The following is a 20,026-nucleotide window of genomic DNA, read 5'->3' as shown; positions in this document are numbered from 1 at the left end:
ACTTGTGTCGTGGTTGCCTATTAGGTGAGTTTATGTAGCACTTCTTCCTTCTACTGAGGGAGAAACCATGACAAAACAAGGGAGATGCCATAATGTGTATTAATGTTCAGAAGATCATTGTTGTGCTTCATAACACTGTGGCTAAGGGAACAGAATAATTTACCTGTTTCTAATTCTGGTAATATTTACCATGCCTCTATTGGGAGGCAAAGAGCAGGCTTGAGCGATGGATGTCCTATTAGCCAATCCAAATGCCTTCGTGTTGTAGCCTGCCTTTATCTTGGGGTCAGAAATGTTCACGCTGTGTTCGGAGGTGTGTGCAGGGATTTTGTGGATGCACTGAGCTTCACAGGCTGTCTGCATCACTGCATCCCTATGCTTACAAGATGTGTTGCTACTTGAACACCTTCCCCCATTAGTTCTGGCCCAGCCTGTGACTGGGCACGTTCCTATGTATAACCAGATAGGCAGTGGTAAGAAGGGTGCTGGGGTGAGATGAGAACAAGCTTATGCTTAACTGGCAACGTAGATGTTATTGACAGGCTGGCTTGATTCTGGCAAACAGCTTTTGGCTTTGTTCCCCACTGAGCAGCAAGATTTCTCCTCTGTCCCAGAATCAGCCAGGCTGGCTTTAAAATGCCTCTTTTTTTTTTTATGCTATATTATCTTTTCTCCTTATGAATCCAGTGAAGTGCAGATGCTCTGGTTTCAACCCCTGTCAGCCACAGAAAAATGTCACGCCTTTTGACAAGTTCTCAGCAAAGCTGATGCAGGTCTAAATGCTATCAAGCTGTAAGAACAAATGTATTTTTAGATACTTCTGTCAAACCTGCCACTGAACTGTCCTAGCAGTTCATTGTCAGATTAACCTTTTGATTTTTGCAGGATAATATCTGCATAACTTCCTGGGTGTCCTTTAAGATGAAGGATACCAGAGAGAATTAACATGAAGGAATGCTCATTTGGAGACTGCATTTGGTGCTGCATCACGGTCACAACCTTGTGCTGTTTAGAACAAAAGAAGGTTGTGACTTAGCACACAGGTGACATGCACGCAGGGGGTGTAAGTCAGGAGCTTTGCTTGAAAGCACTGCAGAAAGCATCTCATCCCAGGCACACACATGCTGTTATGTCCTGAGGCTGGTGAAAGTGCTGGGACCTGCTGTGACAGCTCGAGACCTGTGAGAGCTGCACGCTACTCTGGGATTATCAGCCTGTCAGTTCTGTGCTGCCTTGGCTGCCTTATCTTCTTTTTCTCCAAGTTTAAAGAAACAAATGACACAAGTGACCTTAGTGTTGAACAGAGCAGCACTGGCGTGGTTCTGCAGTGCTGCTGGGTTTAAGGCAATGTTATCTGAAGCTTCTGCTGGGCTGTTCTTACCTTCCTGTGCTGCCTTTAAAATCTTGCTGACATTTAGGTATGCAGTAGGAGTGAACACGCAATGTTCAGGAAAGCTTAGAGGTTTGAATCTGAGTCTCTGCCACACAATGCACTTCTTTTTTATTTTGAGCTAGAAGATGCAGCCTAAAAATTGGATTTGACACAAAACCCCTGCAAGAACCTGGTTAGGATTATATATTGAGAGATGAATGCAGTTAACCAGAGGGCAGTAAGAGAGGATTAGATATTTTAATTCCCTACCTTTCCCTAATGACTGTACAGAGTGCTGACACTTGTTTGGCTTGTAGAATGTGACCTGTACACTGAAGTGATTACTGTGTGCGGGGGATTTTTTAACACCTACTGAAACCAAAGTACTGTCTTCCAAAACAAAACATGTTTTTTAACGTGGGCTTTTCAGCACTCTCATGAATTCAGGAGCATTCGTGCCGAAATGAGACATGCAGCTTACACATAGATGGTTCTCAGGGACTGTGAAATTTGGGATCTATCTTGTCCAGGCAGCTGGATGATGATTTTCAATGCTCGTACAGGGGAGCTGATTGAACCACATGGAGGCTGTGTGTCAGTTGGAACTGCAGTGCTTTAGCATTTAGGTGCTTAACTGCTGAATTGGGTATTGTAACTTTAGCTACCTAATTTTTAAAACACATTTGTCAGTGTTGGTTTGTTGGGTTTTGTTTTGTTTCCTGTTCTCCAGAAACTCTTACACGGCAGATAAATGAGTATAAAGCTGAGGTAAAACACTGCTATGAACCAGAATGTTTTTAGTTCTTAGAGGCCGCTGTGTTTTGGTGTGTTCCCAAATTAAACGCACAGCTGTGCTGTTAAGCACACAACAGCCTTTATAACTAAAAGTATAAGATCTTGAAGAGAGATCCTTTTGGGCACAGACCTGTTGCCCTAACAAGCATATTACCTGCATAAACGGCAGCTGTTCTAGTTTAATCTCTTGTCATTCATAATTTTGTTAAGCTGAAAATTGGTAAGAAAAGACATTTTGTTTCAGTTATCTGTGTATTTGATCTAGAACTATCCATTTGAGGCATAGAATATACATGTGACATGGACATTGGAACATTTCCTTAAAAGAAATTGCTTAAAAGTACAGGCTTAGTGAAGAAAGACTGACCAAAAAGCGCCAAGAATGTCCCTTTCAGCTATTCTGGTGTAATTTGCCCCCTATCTCTATATGACCGCAGTCACGTGAATGTGACTATTGCTGAAAAAACCTAACTCGATTTTGGTATTAAAGCATGTCACTGGCTTTCTCGGTTTCTTTATCACACCAACAGAATGGAAATGTGCCGCAGCATGGCTGCAGCCACGGCTTCCACATGTTGTTGTAAGGAGACAGCTGCTGTGGGACTGGAGTCAGCGTCTTACGGTGCTCTTCTACAGCTTTTCCTATTCTCTTCATTACGGAATCAAACAAAGGCTCGGTGTCTGTGGATAGGGGATTTTCCTCTGAAGGATCTTGTGAGAGATCAAACAGCAGTGGAGGGTCATGATGGGTTACACCGTCCCCAAAACATGGGCAAATTCTTCTTTCAAAGCAAACTCCAGAGTCTTCTGATTGGAACTGTGGAGTAGCATAATGAGCTTTCCATATGTTACCTCCTGTTACAACAGAAGCACATCAAACAGTTTAATGGCAGTAGGCACAGGAGAGATCCCTTAGAAGTTGGTTCAACTTCTAAGTCATTTGTGAGCATGTATTGTGGTTGTCACAGACAGAAAAAGACACGTTGGGAGCTGGCTGGGATTCAGATTGACTCGTGGGCACACCTGGGCTGTCAGTACTTGCAAGGCTATTTACACTTTATGGATGGTTAGGTCTAACATTTTGGATGTAGAGAGAGCCCCTTTCTCATGTTCTTTTAAAGCTCTTTATGCTTCTTGGTTGGGGGAAATGGAAAATGTGTCCCTGTGTTTCTGGATGTGGGTATGGGTAGCTGGTTCTTCTGTTAGCTCTATATCTAAGCCAAGAACAGCATCTGGACGCAAACTGTTCCACCACAAGTCTGTGCCTACTTTCATACATGTTTTCAAATATGGCATTAATGACTGTCCTTGAAAGCAAGATCTGGAAAATAGGTTTTAAGTGAACAGAATGGATGCAATCAGTTTGCAGCTTTAGGGCTTGTATTTTAAGTGCTGATCTTTAACATGAAAAAATGACAAAGGAAATACAGATCAAGGGGGTATTTTCTGTTATCTCCCTTTTCCTTTCCCCTTTATTCCTCTCAGTTGTCTTGAAAAAGCACTACACCGAACTCGTTCTGAGACAAGGCAGAGCCGTGCCCAGCCAGAAGACAGCAATTAGATTCTGCCTCTGAAAAGAAAAGGAAGAATAAAAGGGGGACTTCAATATTGGGAGCCACTGAGCACAACTAACTGTCCTCTGCATTGTGCCTACGTGGCATTTTTGTTTTGGTTCAATGGGATCTGCCCAACTGTCCTTCCGTCTGTTGTCCCTTGTGCTGAGCTTTGTGACCAGGATTCTGTGGTCTTACTTCTCTGACTGTGCCGTGTCACTACAGCCAGGACGTGTTTGTTTAATTAAATGAAAAAAGAAAAAATAGTTAAGAGTTAAGTAAGTAACCTCCGGGCCAAGTGCGTTTCCCTGATTATCTGTACTACTGTAATATAGCTAAAATGATTGTTTAATAGGTAAATGTGAGATGGGCAAGTATGAATTCTTACAATGGAAAAGTCTGTGATTTTTGTTCAGAAAAAAATCCAGTCACTGCTTTTCTTTAATAATTGAGCTGAATTCCCCGTAACACGTTGCACAGTAATTCAGAGACAGGAGTGCAGAAGTGTCTGAGGAGAACTGTTCACATTCTGCACATTTTTAGCATCTATTTCTTTTTTTCTTTTTCTTTCTTTTTCTTTTTTTTCTTTTTTTTTTTTTTTTTTTTCCTCAGCTGCAAAGAAATACTGAAGTTGCAGAGTGGGAGAGAGCCAGGTCCTTGTTAGGTCATTGGGAAGGATACAGTCAGGCTGATTGTAATTAACCTGTGTTGGTGAGCTGAGTAGACGGGTGAGTTATGGAGAGTCATAAAAAATAAAATGAAATGAAAGGTGGTAGAAATCAGCACTGCTGGAACTAGCAGGGGGGTACAGCCCTTCCCAAGGAGCAAAGGGGGATGTGCAATTTGCTACTGAGGTAACTCTGACAGAATGTGAAGGCTGTGTGTGAATTTTAGGGCAACGTGTTAATAGAATATACCCAAGGGAAAGAAAACCTGCTTCTTCAATCCAAACATCTCTCGAGCCCATCTGGTAACAATCAATCAATTTAATGAGCAGAAAGAAATGGACTACCACTAATAAGCCTTATTGTGCTGTGGTAGAAGAAAGCACTTCTCTAGCTTCAGTGGAGTGCTTAATTTATGATTTTGGAGTCGAGACACAATGGCTTCATATTCAGCCTGTCCAGTAAATAAAAGGGAATAGACATTGAATTTTCTCACTGTTGCACTCATTTAAAGGTATATCACCTCCTTATTATGCACTTAATCAGGCTCTTTTAAATTAGAAGCTCACCAGCACAGTGCAAAGAAACAGAATTCCTGCTTTAGATGAAAGCTGAGTCAAACAGTACTATTTGATCTCATATGCAGAATGTCTGGTTGTTTTCAATGACCTGGCCAGCAGCAGTTCCATTTCAGTGGTATAAATGATACAAAGGCATGAATGAGAGCTGTAGCAGTGCTTCAGTGTTTAGTGGGGACATCAAACACACCTTACATCTGTATGTAGCTTCTGCATCTATATTATGAGGAGCATGACCTATTAAAAACTGATCTGTACAGCAAAAGCAGCGTTAATGACACGACTTCCATGCTGTACTTGTTTGGGGGTGCTTCATGAGGGGTTAACTCTCTGGTCCTGTCTGATCAACATTGGCTAGTTGTAAGAGTGTGTCCAGTATGAACCTGGGGCCTATTTCACAGTTCCTGGTGTAGATTAACCTTACTATATCTAAGGAGGGCGGGACGTGAGAAGGAGGGGAGGCAGCTCAGGCCTGAGGATGCAGGGGGGTGTGCCGTGCTCTCTCTACAGGCTCTGCCAAACTTGTAACCGAAAAGCGAGGCCGGCAACTTCTCCGCAGAGCTGAATTGTTACATGTCAGCAATCTCCCTGTTTTAAGCTGCTTATTTGACGCCTGACGCGGCAGTGATGGCGGTTGGCGGTGCCGCGCTGCCCTCTGGCGACGCTTTCCCTCTTCTGCTCCCCTCAGCGGCTGCCCAAGGCAGTTTGTAATGGAGCCCCTGAGGGATCAAAACCCCTTCAGCTTAGGCAAGGCAGAATAGCTAACAATGCCCATTCTGCACCTTGCAAAAGAACTGTGTTTGAATCAATAAACATACTCAAAATGTGTATAAATGCCGTGACCTGTTATTCTGTTGGAAATGAGAGGTCGTTGAATTATCTCCCACAGGCTGTTGGGGGGAATGTTTATACTCACTGTCTTTCTGGTGCCACCGTACTGCATGTAAAACCACACCACAGTAGTGAAACATGAACTCATGCTCGGAGTGCTGAACTGTCCCCTGCAGTAATGGCATCAAGGTGCACCCGTCAATTACCCTGGTGAAGAGGGCTGAGGTCATCACTGTTCAGGAACTGCACCCTGCCTGCAGTGTGAGCAGTACTTACTCTCCATAGATAACATACTAGGATTTCAGATGTCATTTCCAAAACATGCTGTTTAGATTATTGCCTCTGACAGTTTTCATTGTCCGTGTGGGTGGTGGACAGTGATTAGTAGTTACTAGCAGTTTGTGCAACGTCCTAGGAAAGCAAGCTATCGTCACTGTAATTTTCCTGGGGCTCAGTGATAGCCATAGTGAAAGGAAGTTCACTGCTTCTGGTCCCCTGAAACTGGGATCACTGATATGCTTTGTCAAAATAGTGACAATCAATTGACTAACAATTGGTTTAGTTGTGCAACACAAGAACTTTTATGCTCTCTCTCAGAACAACTTTGTCACCCAGCCTTTCACTTGTTCCTAGAGAAGACTAACATAGGCTGAACTAACATAGGTTCACTGTCCAGGAACCCACTCCACTGTTACAGGCATCAGATGCAGGGCATTTGCTCCATCTTCCCTACTCACAATGAACCAGGCTTGGAGAGGGCCCATCTTAAGTCCAAAGTAATTGGCTGGGTTTTTTGTTTGTTTGTTTTGTTTTTAAAGTCCTCTCAATGACCCCAGTTAACTAAGTTTCCTTTCAGTGATTAGAATACTGAGTTAGCTAATATCCTTGATAACGTATATTATCTTTCTCTGTTTTCTTCTTCCTTTTTTTTTTTTTTTTTTTTTTTCTTTTTCTCATATAATCAGATAAGATGGGGAAAGCTAAACAGAAAGATTGATACCAGACTAACGACTAACAGAATTTAAGTTGTGTGTGTTAAGACGTGTGACACATAGTCAGCTTCTACCTAAAACAAGAATGGGGAGGAAACATGGTTTAGGAAGCTTCTTTTGTACCTGTCCTGAGGCACTATCCCTCCAGCCAGGTGAACCACTGTTGGGAAAATGTCCATGAGGCTTGTTGGTTCGCTGATAACTGTGCCTGCAGGCAACACTCCAGGCCATCTAACTATTCCTGGAACACGGATCCCTCCTTCCCAGCCTCCCATTCCTTTTCCACCTATAATAGGAGGGGAAAAAATATATATTTATATATATATATGTATACATTAGACATTTCTTATGCATGCATAAAGATGAATTTAAAAACTTTCATATTCAAATACTTTTTGTACAAACACACTAAATCCTGATGAGCAGCAGAATGGCTACAGTGCAAGATCCATTCTTCAAAAATAAATGCATTATTTATTACTTTCTATTTTACACTTTCACATGTGGCACCTTACGTTGGGATGTAAGTGATGGTAATCCTTTTCAGGCTTTGTTATGCAGTACGTGCCAACCTGCTCAAGATATCACAGTGGTTTTTCAGGGTATAGGAATCTAGAGAGTTAACTCATGACTTAGACAGCTAGAAGAATTCCAAAGGATCTCGGTCTGGATTAAGGTATCTCATCAGGTCTGTTGGCATGCATTAAAAATTGATCAGTTTCATCTCCAGACTTTGCTTCACTGATGCACACTCTCATATGAAGTAGCACTCTATGACTTCACAATATGCAGTGAAGAACAGAGAAAGAAGAATAGAGTTCATCTAAAAGAAGTGGAGGAAAGAGATAAATACTAATCAGCAGTGGGCTTTAGAAATGGAGAAAAGATTTAGAAAAAATTTAGAAAAGCCCAATTTCTTACTATGTGGCAAAAGAAGTGGAAAAAGCAAGCAGTAGGGAATATTTATGCATTTAATACTAAAGAATCAGCAGAGATGACTGTGTGGGAGGTGGGTTGGGGGAGGATGACCATGAAAAATTAAAAGCCTCAAGTATGGAAGTGAGAAAAAAGTAAAAATCTCCAGAAAGGGAGACTTTAATAAAGTTATAAAACTATCTGAAATAAAGAAGGATGTTCAGGAGAAACTCTGTGGGCAAAAATATTAAGAATTAGTAAGTCTTTAAAGAAGCAATATGAAAGGACACAAGTTTATGTTTTCACATTTCAGAGGAAAATTAGGAAGTATCTACATCCACGAGGTTTTCTTTTTGAGCTTCAAGTCTGAGAAGGAAATACCTTTGTAAACATGTCTGGACACACTTTATTCTATCACTTTCTTTTTAATAGGCAGTGTTACTCATCCACATGCCACTAAGATTTTACCTTTATAGATACCATTCCATCCACCCAATTTAGTATTTCCTCTGTAAACCTCTACAGATCCTCCATGATCAGATGCAAAATAAACAAATGTGGTGTTCTTCAAGCCTTCTTTGTCAATAACATGCAGAAGCTTACCTATAAATGAAGCAAAACAACACAGAGATGTCCTGAGATACAGTCAGATTTTTCACTGACTTAAAATTCAGTGAAGCCAGTCATTCTGTTGACTTCAGTGAATTCTGTTTTGAGCTACCTCCAGCAATGCAGAGTAATCATGAGTTATGAAAGTAAGAAGAGCCCAACAGGAAGCTGCTGAATGTATCCAAGATACAAGACAGGAAAATTAAACAAACAAACAAAACAGAAAAACAAACCTAAATGGAAAATAACAAAAATGAATGATCGTTTTATTCAGTCTCCTCAGAATATTCTGTCCTGTTTTGCTGTAAATTCTCTGAGTCAAGGATTGTATCCATTGTGTAACCCAAACCCTCTTGAGAAGCTTAAACAATAGTGTTGCCTCATCATAGAAAACTGCTGGTGTCTCACCAAGAACTGCTCAGGGATTCTGAAATCAGGCTTCACACAATCATCAGCCAAAATGTTCTCAGGATGTTAGTGGTAAAAACTCTGCAGAGTGCAATTCAAACCTAACTTCACATGGAATATTTTCAGTACTGGTAGCATGAAGCGTTTATACAGAGTATATAATTTACCTCTGATTGCACTTCCTCATCACTCACTACATCAAAATATAATCACTGCAAACAGCTTCCACAGCTACAGAAGCAGCAACAACAGCTGTTGTATGCTAGGGAAAAACAAGGGCCAAAGGTCAGGCCATTTTATTATTGATCTTACCTAAAAACAGACACCAAGCCAAAAGAAGAACCTAGGCCTCTCTGTTCTGAATTAGACCCCAAATCTTTTAGCTTGTTTGTTCTCAATAGCAGAATCCAATTCAGTCAGTGCAACACATGTTCTTTATCCCTTTGTACTTCTGTTATTCTGCTCTTCTTGAGTAGCTTGTGCCTGAATTTGATTGGTGCCAAGTAACAGTAAGAAGAGCGCAACAGAGTTCTCTGGTATGACCAGATCTAGCAGAAGTGCTCAACCAGCCAATTGCAAGCAGACAGACTCTTCTCAAACTACGCATTTTTAAGCATGGTTTTTGGAGGTAGAAAAGGTCCAAGACCTTCAGTGCAACACTGAAGTGTGTCAATTAAAAAATAGGAAAAGTTTCCACATTCACACCAAGAAGAAGAAAAGAGGATTTGTAATGAAACGGCTACCTTTGGAGCTAACTAGATATGCAAGGCAAGATTTTTTGTCATATATAAATAGCGACTTCTATCATCTCCCCCATTTAAATAAATTATTTCCTTCAAGATCACCACTTACCCACCATCCAGTCCATTTCCTCTACATTATCTCCATATAGGCCGTGCCTGCTTCTTCCCAGAAACTCCTTTGTGGTAATGAGTGGGGTGTGAACATGTAAGAGGGAAAATAAGAGAAGAAATGGTCTATGCTTGTTTCTGAAATAAGAGAAAACAAGAGTAGTCATCTCTCTGCAACTACTGATCTGAACAAAATATAGCAGTGGCATGGTAGTGACTGTATCACTGATGGGTCAATGGGAGACCAGAGTAAAAATTCTGGGTTTTGATATCTTGCATTTTTGAGGCTTTGGAAGACAGAGGGGATCAAAACACCCTTCAAAGATTTTGGTTCTTTAGGAAGAGCAAAATAGTACCGGGCCTTTTGTCTGGTTCCAAATTAGATACTTGAAGAGCATGAAATAAATTAATGTGAACGTTCATAGCCTAAAGACTGACACATACTCAGTGGAAAGAAGAATAAGACTCATTTGCTGAGACCTAAATATTGGTGTCACTGAGTGTCTGAGACATACTTGTGAAACAAGCAGGTATGATACTGCACCCAGAAGGGAACTGCATCCATTTATGCTGGCATCTAGATGTCAGACAGGATGTCTAAGGAACCTAAACTTATCTGTGTTCAAAGGTACATAGAAGAGATTTCTTTCACTCCATTTCCCCTTAAAAACCAAAAAAATCTTCAGAGAAACAATACAATCTTATTCAGTGATATGTCCAGACTTGCCGCATGAATACTGCCACGAACTTAGCGGCTAGTTTAACTCTATCTGGTAGCACTGTAAATGAAAGACACTTTGGTGAAACAAAACGAAACTCAGTACCAGTTTTATGCTTGTAAAACATGAACTTATGGAACATGAGAGTTCATTCATCTGGCTAAGGTCATTTTTTCTGTTCCTACTGCTTGCAGGTCCAGTCCTTGGCTACGACTCCATTGTGAACAAATAAAAAACACAATAAAATCAACTTTCTTTTTCTGAGAAGCTAACAAGCTATGTAAAGGATGAAGGACAGCAAGCTGGGTGCTGACATGCAGATGGATGCCAAAAAACAGCTAATTGCTGCTGGCCAGCACTAGGAGCAGATAGTTCGGTGTGCCAGCTGAGTAACCCAATAGTGTATGACAGAGAAACTGTATTATTTAAAAAATCCTTAAGAGGTGATACAGTTTTTGTGGGTTACCTTTCAATGAATGAAGCTGCCTCCTTCAGCATATTAGATGCAGTTTTTTCTAGATTCATTGGCTGTTCTGTGATTTCATGGTTTCTCATCAGAATACAGTTCCAGTACTTGGTGAATCCATAGCTGGAGAACCAGGAAAGGAAATACAGGAGACAAAAGATGGTCACACACACTATTATTTTCCATTTTACTGAGAATAAGTGGGTAAGTTTTCCAAACAAAAGCGTAAACACTGCAAGAAAGATCATCTGTGTGTAAAGCCAATATGTATCTTGTGAAGACTTGGCCAGTTCAGGGTCATCAGTGCCTTGACACTCATTCAAAATGGTAAAAGGCATGCCATAAAAGTATTCAAAACCATGGTTTAAAGGGTGGTGGCAGTGATCACGGTGGGATTTGCAGTTCACACCCAAATGCCACTTCCCTGGAAATACAAAACAGAAGTATTAAATGGAACATAATTTCTCTCATGCGTGTCTGCCTTTATTTCTAAAAGGTTGGCTGCACTCCTCAGTTAAAGAAATGCAACCAAGAGAGGAGCTAGCATGAATAAATCAGGCTCTCCTGGCACTGTATCTGAGACAATATCTCTTTTTCTTCACTTAACTGACATGATTCTGCATAGGTAACAGTCCAGCTCAGACACCCCTGTAAGTACAAATATGATTGCAATATTTCATGCTTATTAGTCATTGTTAACGTGTGTCCTGGTGGGGAGAATCTCTTGTGCCAAAGGAAAAAAACTAAGTGCAAAAATATGAACTAATTTACAAATAATTTTGATTTGACCTCCAAATTCAAAAACAAAGTTCAGGAACAAGATGTACAAACTAGCTCTCCTAGAAGGAGTAGCAAAATAGGCCACTCTAATTATCCAGTACAATTGGACATATCAGAATATGTCGTGCACTGATAATGAAGCTTAATGAAGTCATTTTACAGAGCAGTGTAATTATCGTGACATTGAAAGAAACAGCCTATTACCATGGGCCTTGGGCCTATTAACCAGACAAATAACTTCAGAGAACTGCTAATAAGCTCAGTGCTCCTGTATATGAGTGTATTTTATAGAACAAACCATGTCAGACTGCAGTGAGCTAGGGAAAGATACCCCATTTGCAGAAGCTTGTGTGAAGATTCATTTCAGTTTAGGAAATGAGTGGTACTACCTAGAAAAGTATAAAATTGAGAGGTGCTTGAAGGACACTCTATATAATCACTGTTCAGGAAAAATTTGCAAACAGTTAATAGGATTTTCTTTCTTGAACACGGATTGTGATCCAGAACCCCTTGGAGGCAATGGAACTCTTCCAGCTATTTTTTCTCAGCAGCAGCAGAAAATTAAGGCATTTTAAGTCTGTATGATAAGAAGGATGAGTAAGTAACAGAAAATCTAGCCATCCAATAGAACTAGTATGACTTAGAGTCTGGGTACCAACTGACAGACAACACATTTTTGCTCTGTCTGAATATCGTTTCTGCTAAAGTAAACCGTACTGGGCAAAGATATCCTCCTCTGTAATTATTTCTCTTACATTCAATTTTTCAGTTATCACATATAGTGTGTTGACTCTACTGAGGGTTGAGTTGTGAGTGGAACCATACAAAAAACCTTTGGTTTATCTGATCCTGTATATTTTGGCAAAGAAAAACATTTATGGAAACAACCTCATTTGGATAACATCAGATATAGCAAGTTTCTATGTCTCATACCTACAAGTGCTGTGGAATAACCTTGCTGGTTCAGTACTCTGGCAAAAGTAGTTTCATTAGGTGGGAGTCCACCAGAACATCCATTCCAAAAAAGAATGCGCCGTTCTGTGCTGGATGCCATGCCTGGAGAGAAGTGGCAATTTTTAAAATAAAGCAAGCTAGAAATCAGATTTTTCAGGCTTTTTTTTTCTTTTCTTTTTTTTTCTATGAGATTCAGCTGCCAAAGCCTGGTACCTTTTTATGATACGTATTTATGCTACTGTGATTGACCCTTCCAAGTTTTCTGTTGTATCTGCTAGTCCAGTGCAGGTGCATTAGCTGGAGTGTTGAAAGTAGCGTTAAGATGCCTATGTTTGGGTATTAGGCAAAGTTCTACCACAAGAAGATGCTGAAAAGAACCAGGGGGAAAAAAAAAACCAAAAACCAAGAAAAAAAACAACCAACCAAAACCCCAAAAACAACCCAAAATATTTACCCACAAAGCTATAGCTTCTTCAGCAAGTCAGAGTCAGATCAGACAAGCCATCCTCATGATTACTAGGAGATAATGTGGATGGTTTTCTGTCTTCTCTTTAAATGGCTGAATTAAACCTGTTTTATCATTGAGAACTATTCCACACACTGACAAATTTTGTTATGAAAATGATCATTAGGGTAGTCAAAATACATTGCTTAATATAAATGTTAATACTATATTCAGTGCTTACACTTTACTGTTTTCTTTGTTTCTGTCTTCAGTGCTTGTTTTGATTTTCATCCATTCCTGTGCTGTCATTTAACCACATGAAATATGCTTTATGTGGGAATTTTCCCATGGAAATCAGTCAGTCAATGTAGTCATCTTTATTTCTGCCCATCTCACTGAGGTCCCAAAGCCTTAGATTAACCAGTCTTTATGGTTTTTTTTTAAAAGGGATTTTTAACAACAACAATGGCTAGACAAACTGCAGTGAACTATTAGAGGCCCAACCTGATCTGATGGGGTATCTGCCAGTCAGGAAGGCTGCTCTGCTGGGAGTACAGACAGCAGCTGCAGCAATGTGCTGAGTAAGTCTCACCCCTTCCTCTGCCAGACCATCAATGTGAGGTGTCCTAAAAAGAAAAAATGTATCAATATGCATTTTTATTGATGTATATTGAAAAGGTACTTCAGGTCAACTTCATATCATGACCTCATGAAGCACAGTGAAAAAATTCCCCTAATAGACACAAGGTGCTCAAGTTGCACGGTTGCAATAGATGAGAATAGACAGGAGATAAATATACACAATCATTCTATCATTCATTCTATCAGATCCATCCAGACTGAAAACTGCACTAAGGATAAATAGAGCACATTACAGATTGAGGAGTCACCATGTAACAAGCCAACAAGAGTTGTTAGCTGGTATGATATCCTGATCTCAGACCTTAATATTTCAACACCTGAGTTGTAGATACATACAAACTATACGCATAGATGAAAAATATGAGGCACATGCACATTTACTAATTTCTGACTTACATACTGAAAACTGGAAATCCATGAAAGTCACTCAAGCATGGTTGTATAACTTTTATTCCAATAGGAATTACTGTAGAACATTGACTTTAAACATGCTTTGGAAAAAAGTGTATCTAGATAAACTGATCTGTTAATAAGAAATTTCTAATACTGCCATCAGTATTTTTTCCCCCACTGAAATTTACCAGGATGGGGTAATTTATTTTGTAGAATTCTTACCTGATAGTATCATTGCCATAACAACCCACATCTCCAATACCAAGGTCATCAGCCAGTATCAATAAAAAATTGGGTTTTGGAGGACTCGATACACAGCTTCTTAGAAACAAGCACAAAATGAGCCAAATGCTTCCGCAGCTCCTGAGGTTAAAATTAAAAGGGAAATTGAATAAAAACATATGCAAGCTTTATAATATACTTTTAATACTTAAAGTATTAGGACTGTCCAGATGCAAAGAGCTACCAAACACTGCCAGCAGATGGAGCTCCTGAATATTTACAAACGTTGAATTTTCTGAAACCTGTATTTTTTTTCATTTATTTTCATTTGCACAAGAATTTTGTTTGTGTGTTTCTTTCTTGAGAATTGCACCAATCTCAGCAGACATTTCCATATCGTGCAACTGGTTAAAATGGCAATAGCTGGAGTATTGTATCCATTGGGCACAGCGCTACGAATAGCACTGACATTCATGCATCATCTGCAGAAGCAAAGTTGCAGCCGTGGGCTTAACCTTGAGTATTTTCCTAGAAGACTATCTCAGCACATATCTTAGTTGCTCAGTGCATCTGTGAGAGATAGTTCACCTTAAGTACATATACTAGAATACATCTACTAATTGCTAGTTCATTAAGAGATACCACAATGAATCAATATTAAATGTAATATACTACTTATGCTCCTAAACCTCTGTCTTCTATCAAATAAAAACAGGTTGAAAGGCTTCAAAAGAGAAATGGTTTTTAACTTATGAAAGGGAGATTCAGATTAGATGTCAGGGGGAAGTTTTTCTAGATTCTGGAATCGCCCGGAGAGGCTGTGGATGCCCCATCCCTGGAGGTGTTCAGGCCAAGGTTGGATGAGGCCCTGGACAGCCTGGTTTACAGCTTGATCTAGCAGCTGTCTGCCCTGCCTGTGGGAGGGGTATTGGAACTTGATGATCCTTGACGCCCCTTCCAGCCCAAGACATTCTATGGTTCTATGAGATCTAGTTCTAAACCCATATTAACTGCTTTTAGATTCTCAACAATTATTATCCTTTAGAGATCTGTTTACATTTTCTTATGCACAATGTTTAAAAATACAAGAAAGACATATATTTATATTGCATATATTTTCTTACCACTGCCTTTCCTGGTAAGCATCATGGCTTCTCCTTGTATGAAAAAGGCACATCATTTGTCATATTATTCTGACTAAAAATAATAAAATAAATAAAATTAAAAAAAAAAAAAATGTAAAACTGAAAAAAAAAAAAAAGAGAGAGAATCCAGCAGCTCTGGTGATCTTGTCTGTGAAGCTGCTCATTGACTACCCTGTATTATCACAGTCATATTGCCACTGCCTGTGGCTGACTATGAAGGAATGCACTGCATTAGGGCTTGACAAGGCAGTCTCCAACTTTCTGCCAGTCTATTTGCAGAGCCCTCTTGAGCAGATCCTTCAAGGTAGGAGGATCTGATCTTCTGAGGACACTGCACAGCATGCCGTGTTACAGGACTCAGCCTACTCTCAACTGCCATTAACTTCAGATGGGCTCATGGGAGCTATTGGTAATAGGTGAACAGTTGGAATGGATGATCTTTGAGGTCTTTTCCAACCTTGGTGATTCTATGATTCTATGATTCTATGATTCTATGACTCACATTTGGCAAGAAGACTAAATGCTTTAAAGCAGTGTTAAAGATATTGGTTACTAAATACAGGCTCAAAACTCCTGGTCTTCACAGAAATGAAGTTTTCTATTAAGTGAAACAGGAGGCAGTGATATGTAAATCTAGTACCTCACTCTTTACATAACACCAAACTGCATTTTAACTTCAGGAAAATAAATTAATCCTTACTGAGCTTAGAAACGACAAAGTATGCCTCAAATAAAAACCAGCCTGGGAACTAATAATTACTATGCAGTTCTTGGAGAATGACTGTGACACTAAGGTTTGGAAGCCATCTACTGCTTTTAGGGAGGTGCTTCTATCTGAATGTTACTAAAAACTGTCCAGAAACATAAGTATCATTGTGATAAAGAACTTCCAAGTTTAATGCCATGTATAAGTTTAACAGACCCATTTTTCTACCTGCCAACTCTGTGAATTCACCTTGAACTTTAAAGCCCCAAAATAACCTTTCTGTTTCTAAATATACAGTTTCTTTTTCTTTTCAAGGGACACTTTATGAGAGGAAGCAATTTCCTATGCTTGCTGAAATAAAAAATACAGCTATTTGCTTTGGACAAAAAAAAATGGCTTGGGAAATGCACTCTTTTTGCTTGTGAATAGATGCTGAGCAAGAAATCTGCAGAAAATGCTGTTCTGGTACTGTGTAAACAACCATCCAGATGCACAGGATAAATTGGTTGCTCTGGGACTGGCAAACTTCATCTCTCTGCTGTACACTGAAGTAAATTAGAAATCTTAGTTTCTTCACTGTGAAAGGTGATCAAAATATGAAATATCCAGACCATGAGAAATCCTTGCTTTGCTGCCCTTCCTTCTCTTTCACTCCTATGGGTGTTAAGAAGCTGGTGCAGCATCTCTGCTGCCTTCCACTGCATCCCCACAGTTTCATTTGCTACAGCTGACTGCTGACAGCAGTTGCAGTGGTGATTAGACAGAGACTTGGTACAATCCGTTAGCAACACTGTAATGTCAGCTGAGAAGCTGAGTAGTACTGCAAGATATTTCAGTCTTAATACCATTGCCTGTGGCAAAATAAAAAGTGGTGCTCCTTGATTTATTGCAAGCCATTTTACTAACAGTGTTCCTACTGAAGGGCCAGAAGAGATTTTTGCTTTTTCTTTTTTATTTTTTTTTAAATGAGTTTAAATATGTATATTCACCTTTTTCTGTTAGGGACTGATTCCTTCTGAAAGCAGCACTCCCAGTGACATCTATGAGTGCAACAAACCCTGTACTACTGGGGCCTAAGGCTTGTCAAGTTTCCTTAGCTGTTAAACAACAACAACAACAAACAACAACCCCATAATTCATAACTCTAAAAAGCACCATCCTCAAGGAATCAGCACAGCAACTTACTGTTGTACTGCTGAACTTACAGAAATCCGAGAAAACGGCAGATAGATAGCAATTTCCAGTAAGCCACAATAAACAGCAAGTCTAACAAAAAAGGCCGGATCCTTTTAAAAACATGGATGAAAACATTTTCTTCCTGCTTTGGAATTCCTTCTCGTTCTCTGGTTTGCTAAACAGCCTGATCCCCCGAGAAGTGTGTGGGAGGAAGTGGGAGTGGATTTACTGTGTTTGCTCTCCTCCCTTCCTCCAGTTCTGGATGCAGAAGCCGCTGGGATGTCTGCCAGGAGCACTGAGTGAGACCGCCACTGAGGTTACACACAAATTCCAGACAGAGTACAAAGTCTTTATTCTTGAAACAGTGACACGACATGGCCACTGCCTTCTCTGAGCTGCCTACCCAGTTAATCCTGTGCAGATTCCTGTAAAGCCTAGCACTGCTCTATTGCAGTGCCTCCAAAGTGGTGCTTCAAAGGATTACAAGATCAAACTTGGAGTACTGTTGTTTTATTTCCCCCACCCTGATTTCTGACATCTCAAACTGGATAACAGGACTGGCTTGTCATCCCCCTTTTTTTTCCTGTTGTCTTTTCTTCCTCATTGTATTTTCAGGTGAGCTAAACCTACCTGCACTGAAGATATTAAATGAGACGTCTTCCACAGGAACTAAAGGTAGAGTATTTCCCTTCCCCACATCCACTTCTTTTGGAAGTCAGCTCTGATGTGATGCACTTTATCCTTTCCAAGGTATTGAGCAATGAGAGAAACACATTTCTGTTCACTTGTTGACATTTCAGCTCCCGTGGTGCCTTGGACACTGATTGCTGAATTTAACACTGTACTCGAGAGAAACCAGCGGGAGTCAATTGAGGTTGAAAGGTGAAGCAGTTTAAACTAGCAGGTTCATATAATATATTGGAAGGGATAACTATGGCTGGAGGTGGATTTCTGTTGATCTGCTTAAACACATGGCTATGTTTGATTATCCTCATAAGATGTAAGTTGTCAAATTTGTCTGTTTTCACAAAAAAACTAGTTGAAGATAATACTTATTTAGTGCAGTTACTTAGCAGCTTGTGATGTTTCTGGTGCAAAGCTTTCCCTTGAAAAACTGTGTCTCTTGAAAATTACCTCATTCTTTAAAAGTTCACAGTAATTTAAGTATTAATTTATATCTGTCTTTGATCCAAATTATGACTACATTTTTATTTCAGCTTTTCTAGGCTGTTTTCATTGTTCTTACCATGAGATGACTACTGAAGATGTGCTCATGCTGCTGCTGGTTTGTCTTTAAATTTAAAAAAAAAAAAAATAAATAAATAAAAGAAAAGAAAAAATAAACTTTGAATTTTCTTCTCATTACAAATCTATGTCTGGAAATGGAGGGGCATTCTGCTTTTACAGTCCTTACATCCTGTTACTCAACACTAAGTTAGTGACCAACTGCAGAGGTAACAGCTGTAATTATATATTGTCTTCAATACAACTGAGCTTTGAACCAAGATATTTTGTAAGGTAAAAGAAAAAAGCTTTATAACAATGAAGCAGATTGAACGTTACGTTTCCAAGCAGTTTGAGCCCTGCATTATTTCCTCTTTTTCAGTTTCTGCAGGTTTTTCACTGCACCAAAGCACGGGGAGATGTTTTATGCTCACTACTGCAAATTCTCTGCCAGCAAAGACTTAATTTTGAGTCACTCGGTGCATTATACTGCCACTGTTTTCCTCAAGTCTGGGTACTAAAAGGAAGTGCAGGCATTCATACCTCCCCTTATAACCCTGACAAGTTTTCTGTAGTAGTAAAGGAACTGAAATGAAATAATAATGAAATAACACAAACAGAAATATGTTTCACCTCTATGTAATGCTTATGAAAAAACACTGAGATAAGAAAACTGACGCAGATTGGCTGAGCAAGTAAAGTGTTTGCAGGGGCAGTTGCAGGGGAAAAAAAAGAAAAAATATCTGAAAAAAACCTATGAACAATCACTTTTCATTAACTCACTTCAAAACCCAGTTTCTCTACAGAGTTGTAGCAGTGTGCTTATAATAAAACTTGACTTCATCTACATCCTGTGAAGAACAGTCAGTAATACAGTTTAAAGCATTAAAGTCTCTGCAATTTCACTGCCAGATTCAGTAGAGTCATGTGCCTCCATAGCAAGCCTAGCTAGGGTCATACTGCTTAGTTTTTTGTTGGTTGGTTGGTTCTTGTTGTTTTCTTTTAAACTAGTACTGGCATGATCCCTTTTTAGGAGCTACTGTTTGTTAATATATGACTGCCAAATATTTTAAACATTAATTTCTGTGAGCCTCAAAAAGACCACATTTTGCTAACTGACTTCGAAACAGTGCATGCTATTTATCCAAAACGTTCTTATTGGCATCTTTTATACAATAAAACTACTGCGTGCCAACATAATATGCACCAGGACCTCCTACTGAAGGGCAAATTGCTTCCCTCTTCTTTGTCACTACTGCAGAGTTATACTGCTCTTCAGCATTTCCAACTTCATCTGGTATGTGTTACTGTCAATGCAGTAAAGCTGCCTGAGAACTGTCCCTGACAAAATCACAATCATTCAACATCTCAGTCTTACTTCTGCACGAATGACAGAAAAATGCAGAAACCAATAATGACAAACTACTATGTTGGATAGAGAATGCCCATGAATCATAGACCACAGGCGCACAATTGCAAACATGCAGAGATTTATCTGAGACAGCATGATATATACTCGTGTCTCTTCAGAGTTCTCCAAATTGTCCTGCTTGAGCAGGCATAAACTAGACAGATTTTAGGCATG

The 20,026-nt window shown here is 39.7% G+C and overlaps 1 protein-coding gene and 1 long non-coding RNA gene across 9 annotated transcripts; one reads left to right on the top strand and one right to left on the bottom strand.

Annotated features, from left to right (window-relative positions):
- Positions 1-2,227: 2,227 nt before the first annotated feature.
- LOC107305966 (arylsulfatase H-like) lies at positions 2,228-18,022 on the bottom strand. Of its 7 annotated transcripts, none has more exons than XM_015848687.2 (11): positions 17,848-18,022; positions 15,315-15,383; positions 14,191-14,331; positions 13,438-13,559; positions 12,468-12,590; positions 10,755-11,178; positions 9,571-9,707; positions 8,170-8,304; positions 6,910-7,072; positions 5,880-6,001; positions 2,228-3,022 (listed from the first exon to the last, which is right to left on the bottom strand). In XM_015848687.2, exons 2-11 carry the CDS (start codon positions 15,368-15,370, stop codon positions 2,652-2,654), a joined length of 1,794 nt encoding a protein of 597 aa, XP_015704173.2. In that variant the 5' UTR covers positions 15,371-15,383; positions 17,848-18,022; the 3' UTR covers positions 2,228-2,651. The 7 variants fall into 7 exon arrangements, with proteins under 7 accessions (XP_015704173.2, XP_085407162.1, XP_032297270.2 ...); XM_085551036.1 differs by having other exon boundaries at positions 15,315-15,387; positions 17,848-17,951; XM_032441379.2 differs by lacking the exon at positions 17,848-18,022 and adding an exon at positions 17,247-17,410.
- LOC107306011 (uncharacterized) lies at positions 17,482-18,586 on the top strand. Of its 2 annotated transcripts, none has more exons than XR_014947537.1 (3): positions 17,482-17,892; positions 18,018-18,099; positions 18,435-18,586. It is a non-coding gene; the product is annotated as an uncharacterized LOC107306011 (long non-coding RNA). The 2 variants fall into 2 exon arrangements; XR_001551960.3 differs by having other exon boundaries at positions 18,018-18,217.
- The last annotated feature ends 1,440 nt before the right edge of the window (positions 18,587-20,026 follow it).

This window comes from Coturnix japonica, chromosome 1 (genome assembly GCF_054131305.1).
Source record: "Coturnix japonica strain WE chromosome 1, WE-NBRP24, whole genome shotgun sequence".
In the NCBI taxonomy this organism is placed as follows: Eukaryota; Metazoa; Chordata; class Aves; order Galliformes; family Phasianidae; genus Coturnix; species Coturnix japonica.
This window is presented reverse-complemented; position numbering and strand designations above follow the sequence as displayed.

Coding starts and splice junctions, on each gene's coding strand:
- LOC107305966 (XM_015848687.2), bottom strand. CDS start 15,370: ATGATGTGCCTTTTTCATACAAGGAGAAGCCATGATGCTTACCAGGAA. Junction 13,560..14,190: donor TATGGCAATGATACTATCAG/GTAAGAATTCTA, acceptor TTTTCTTTTTAG/GACACCTCACATTGATGGTC. Junction 8,305..9,570: donor GGAAATGGACTGGATGGTGG/GTAAGTGGTGAT, acceptor CTTCATTTATAG/GTAAGCTTCTGCATGTTATT.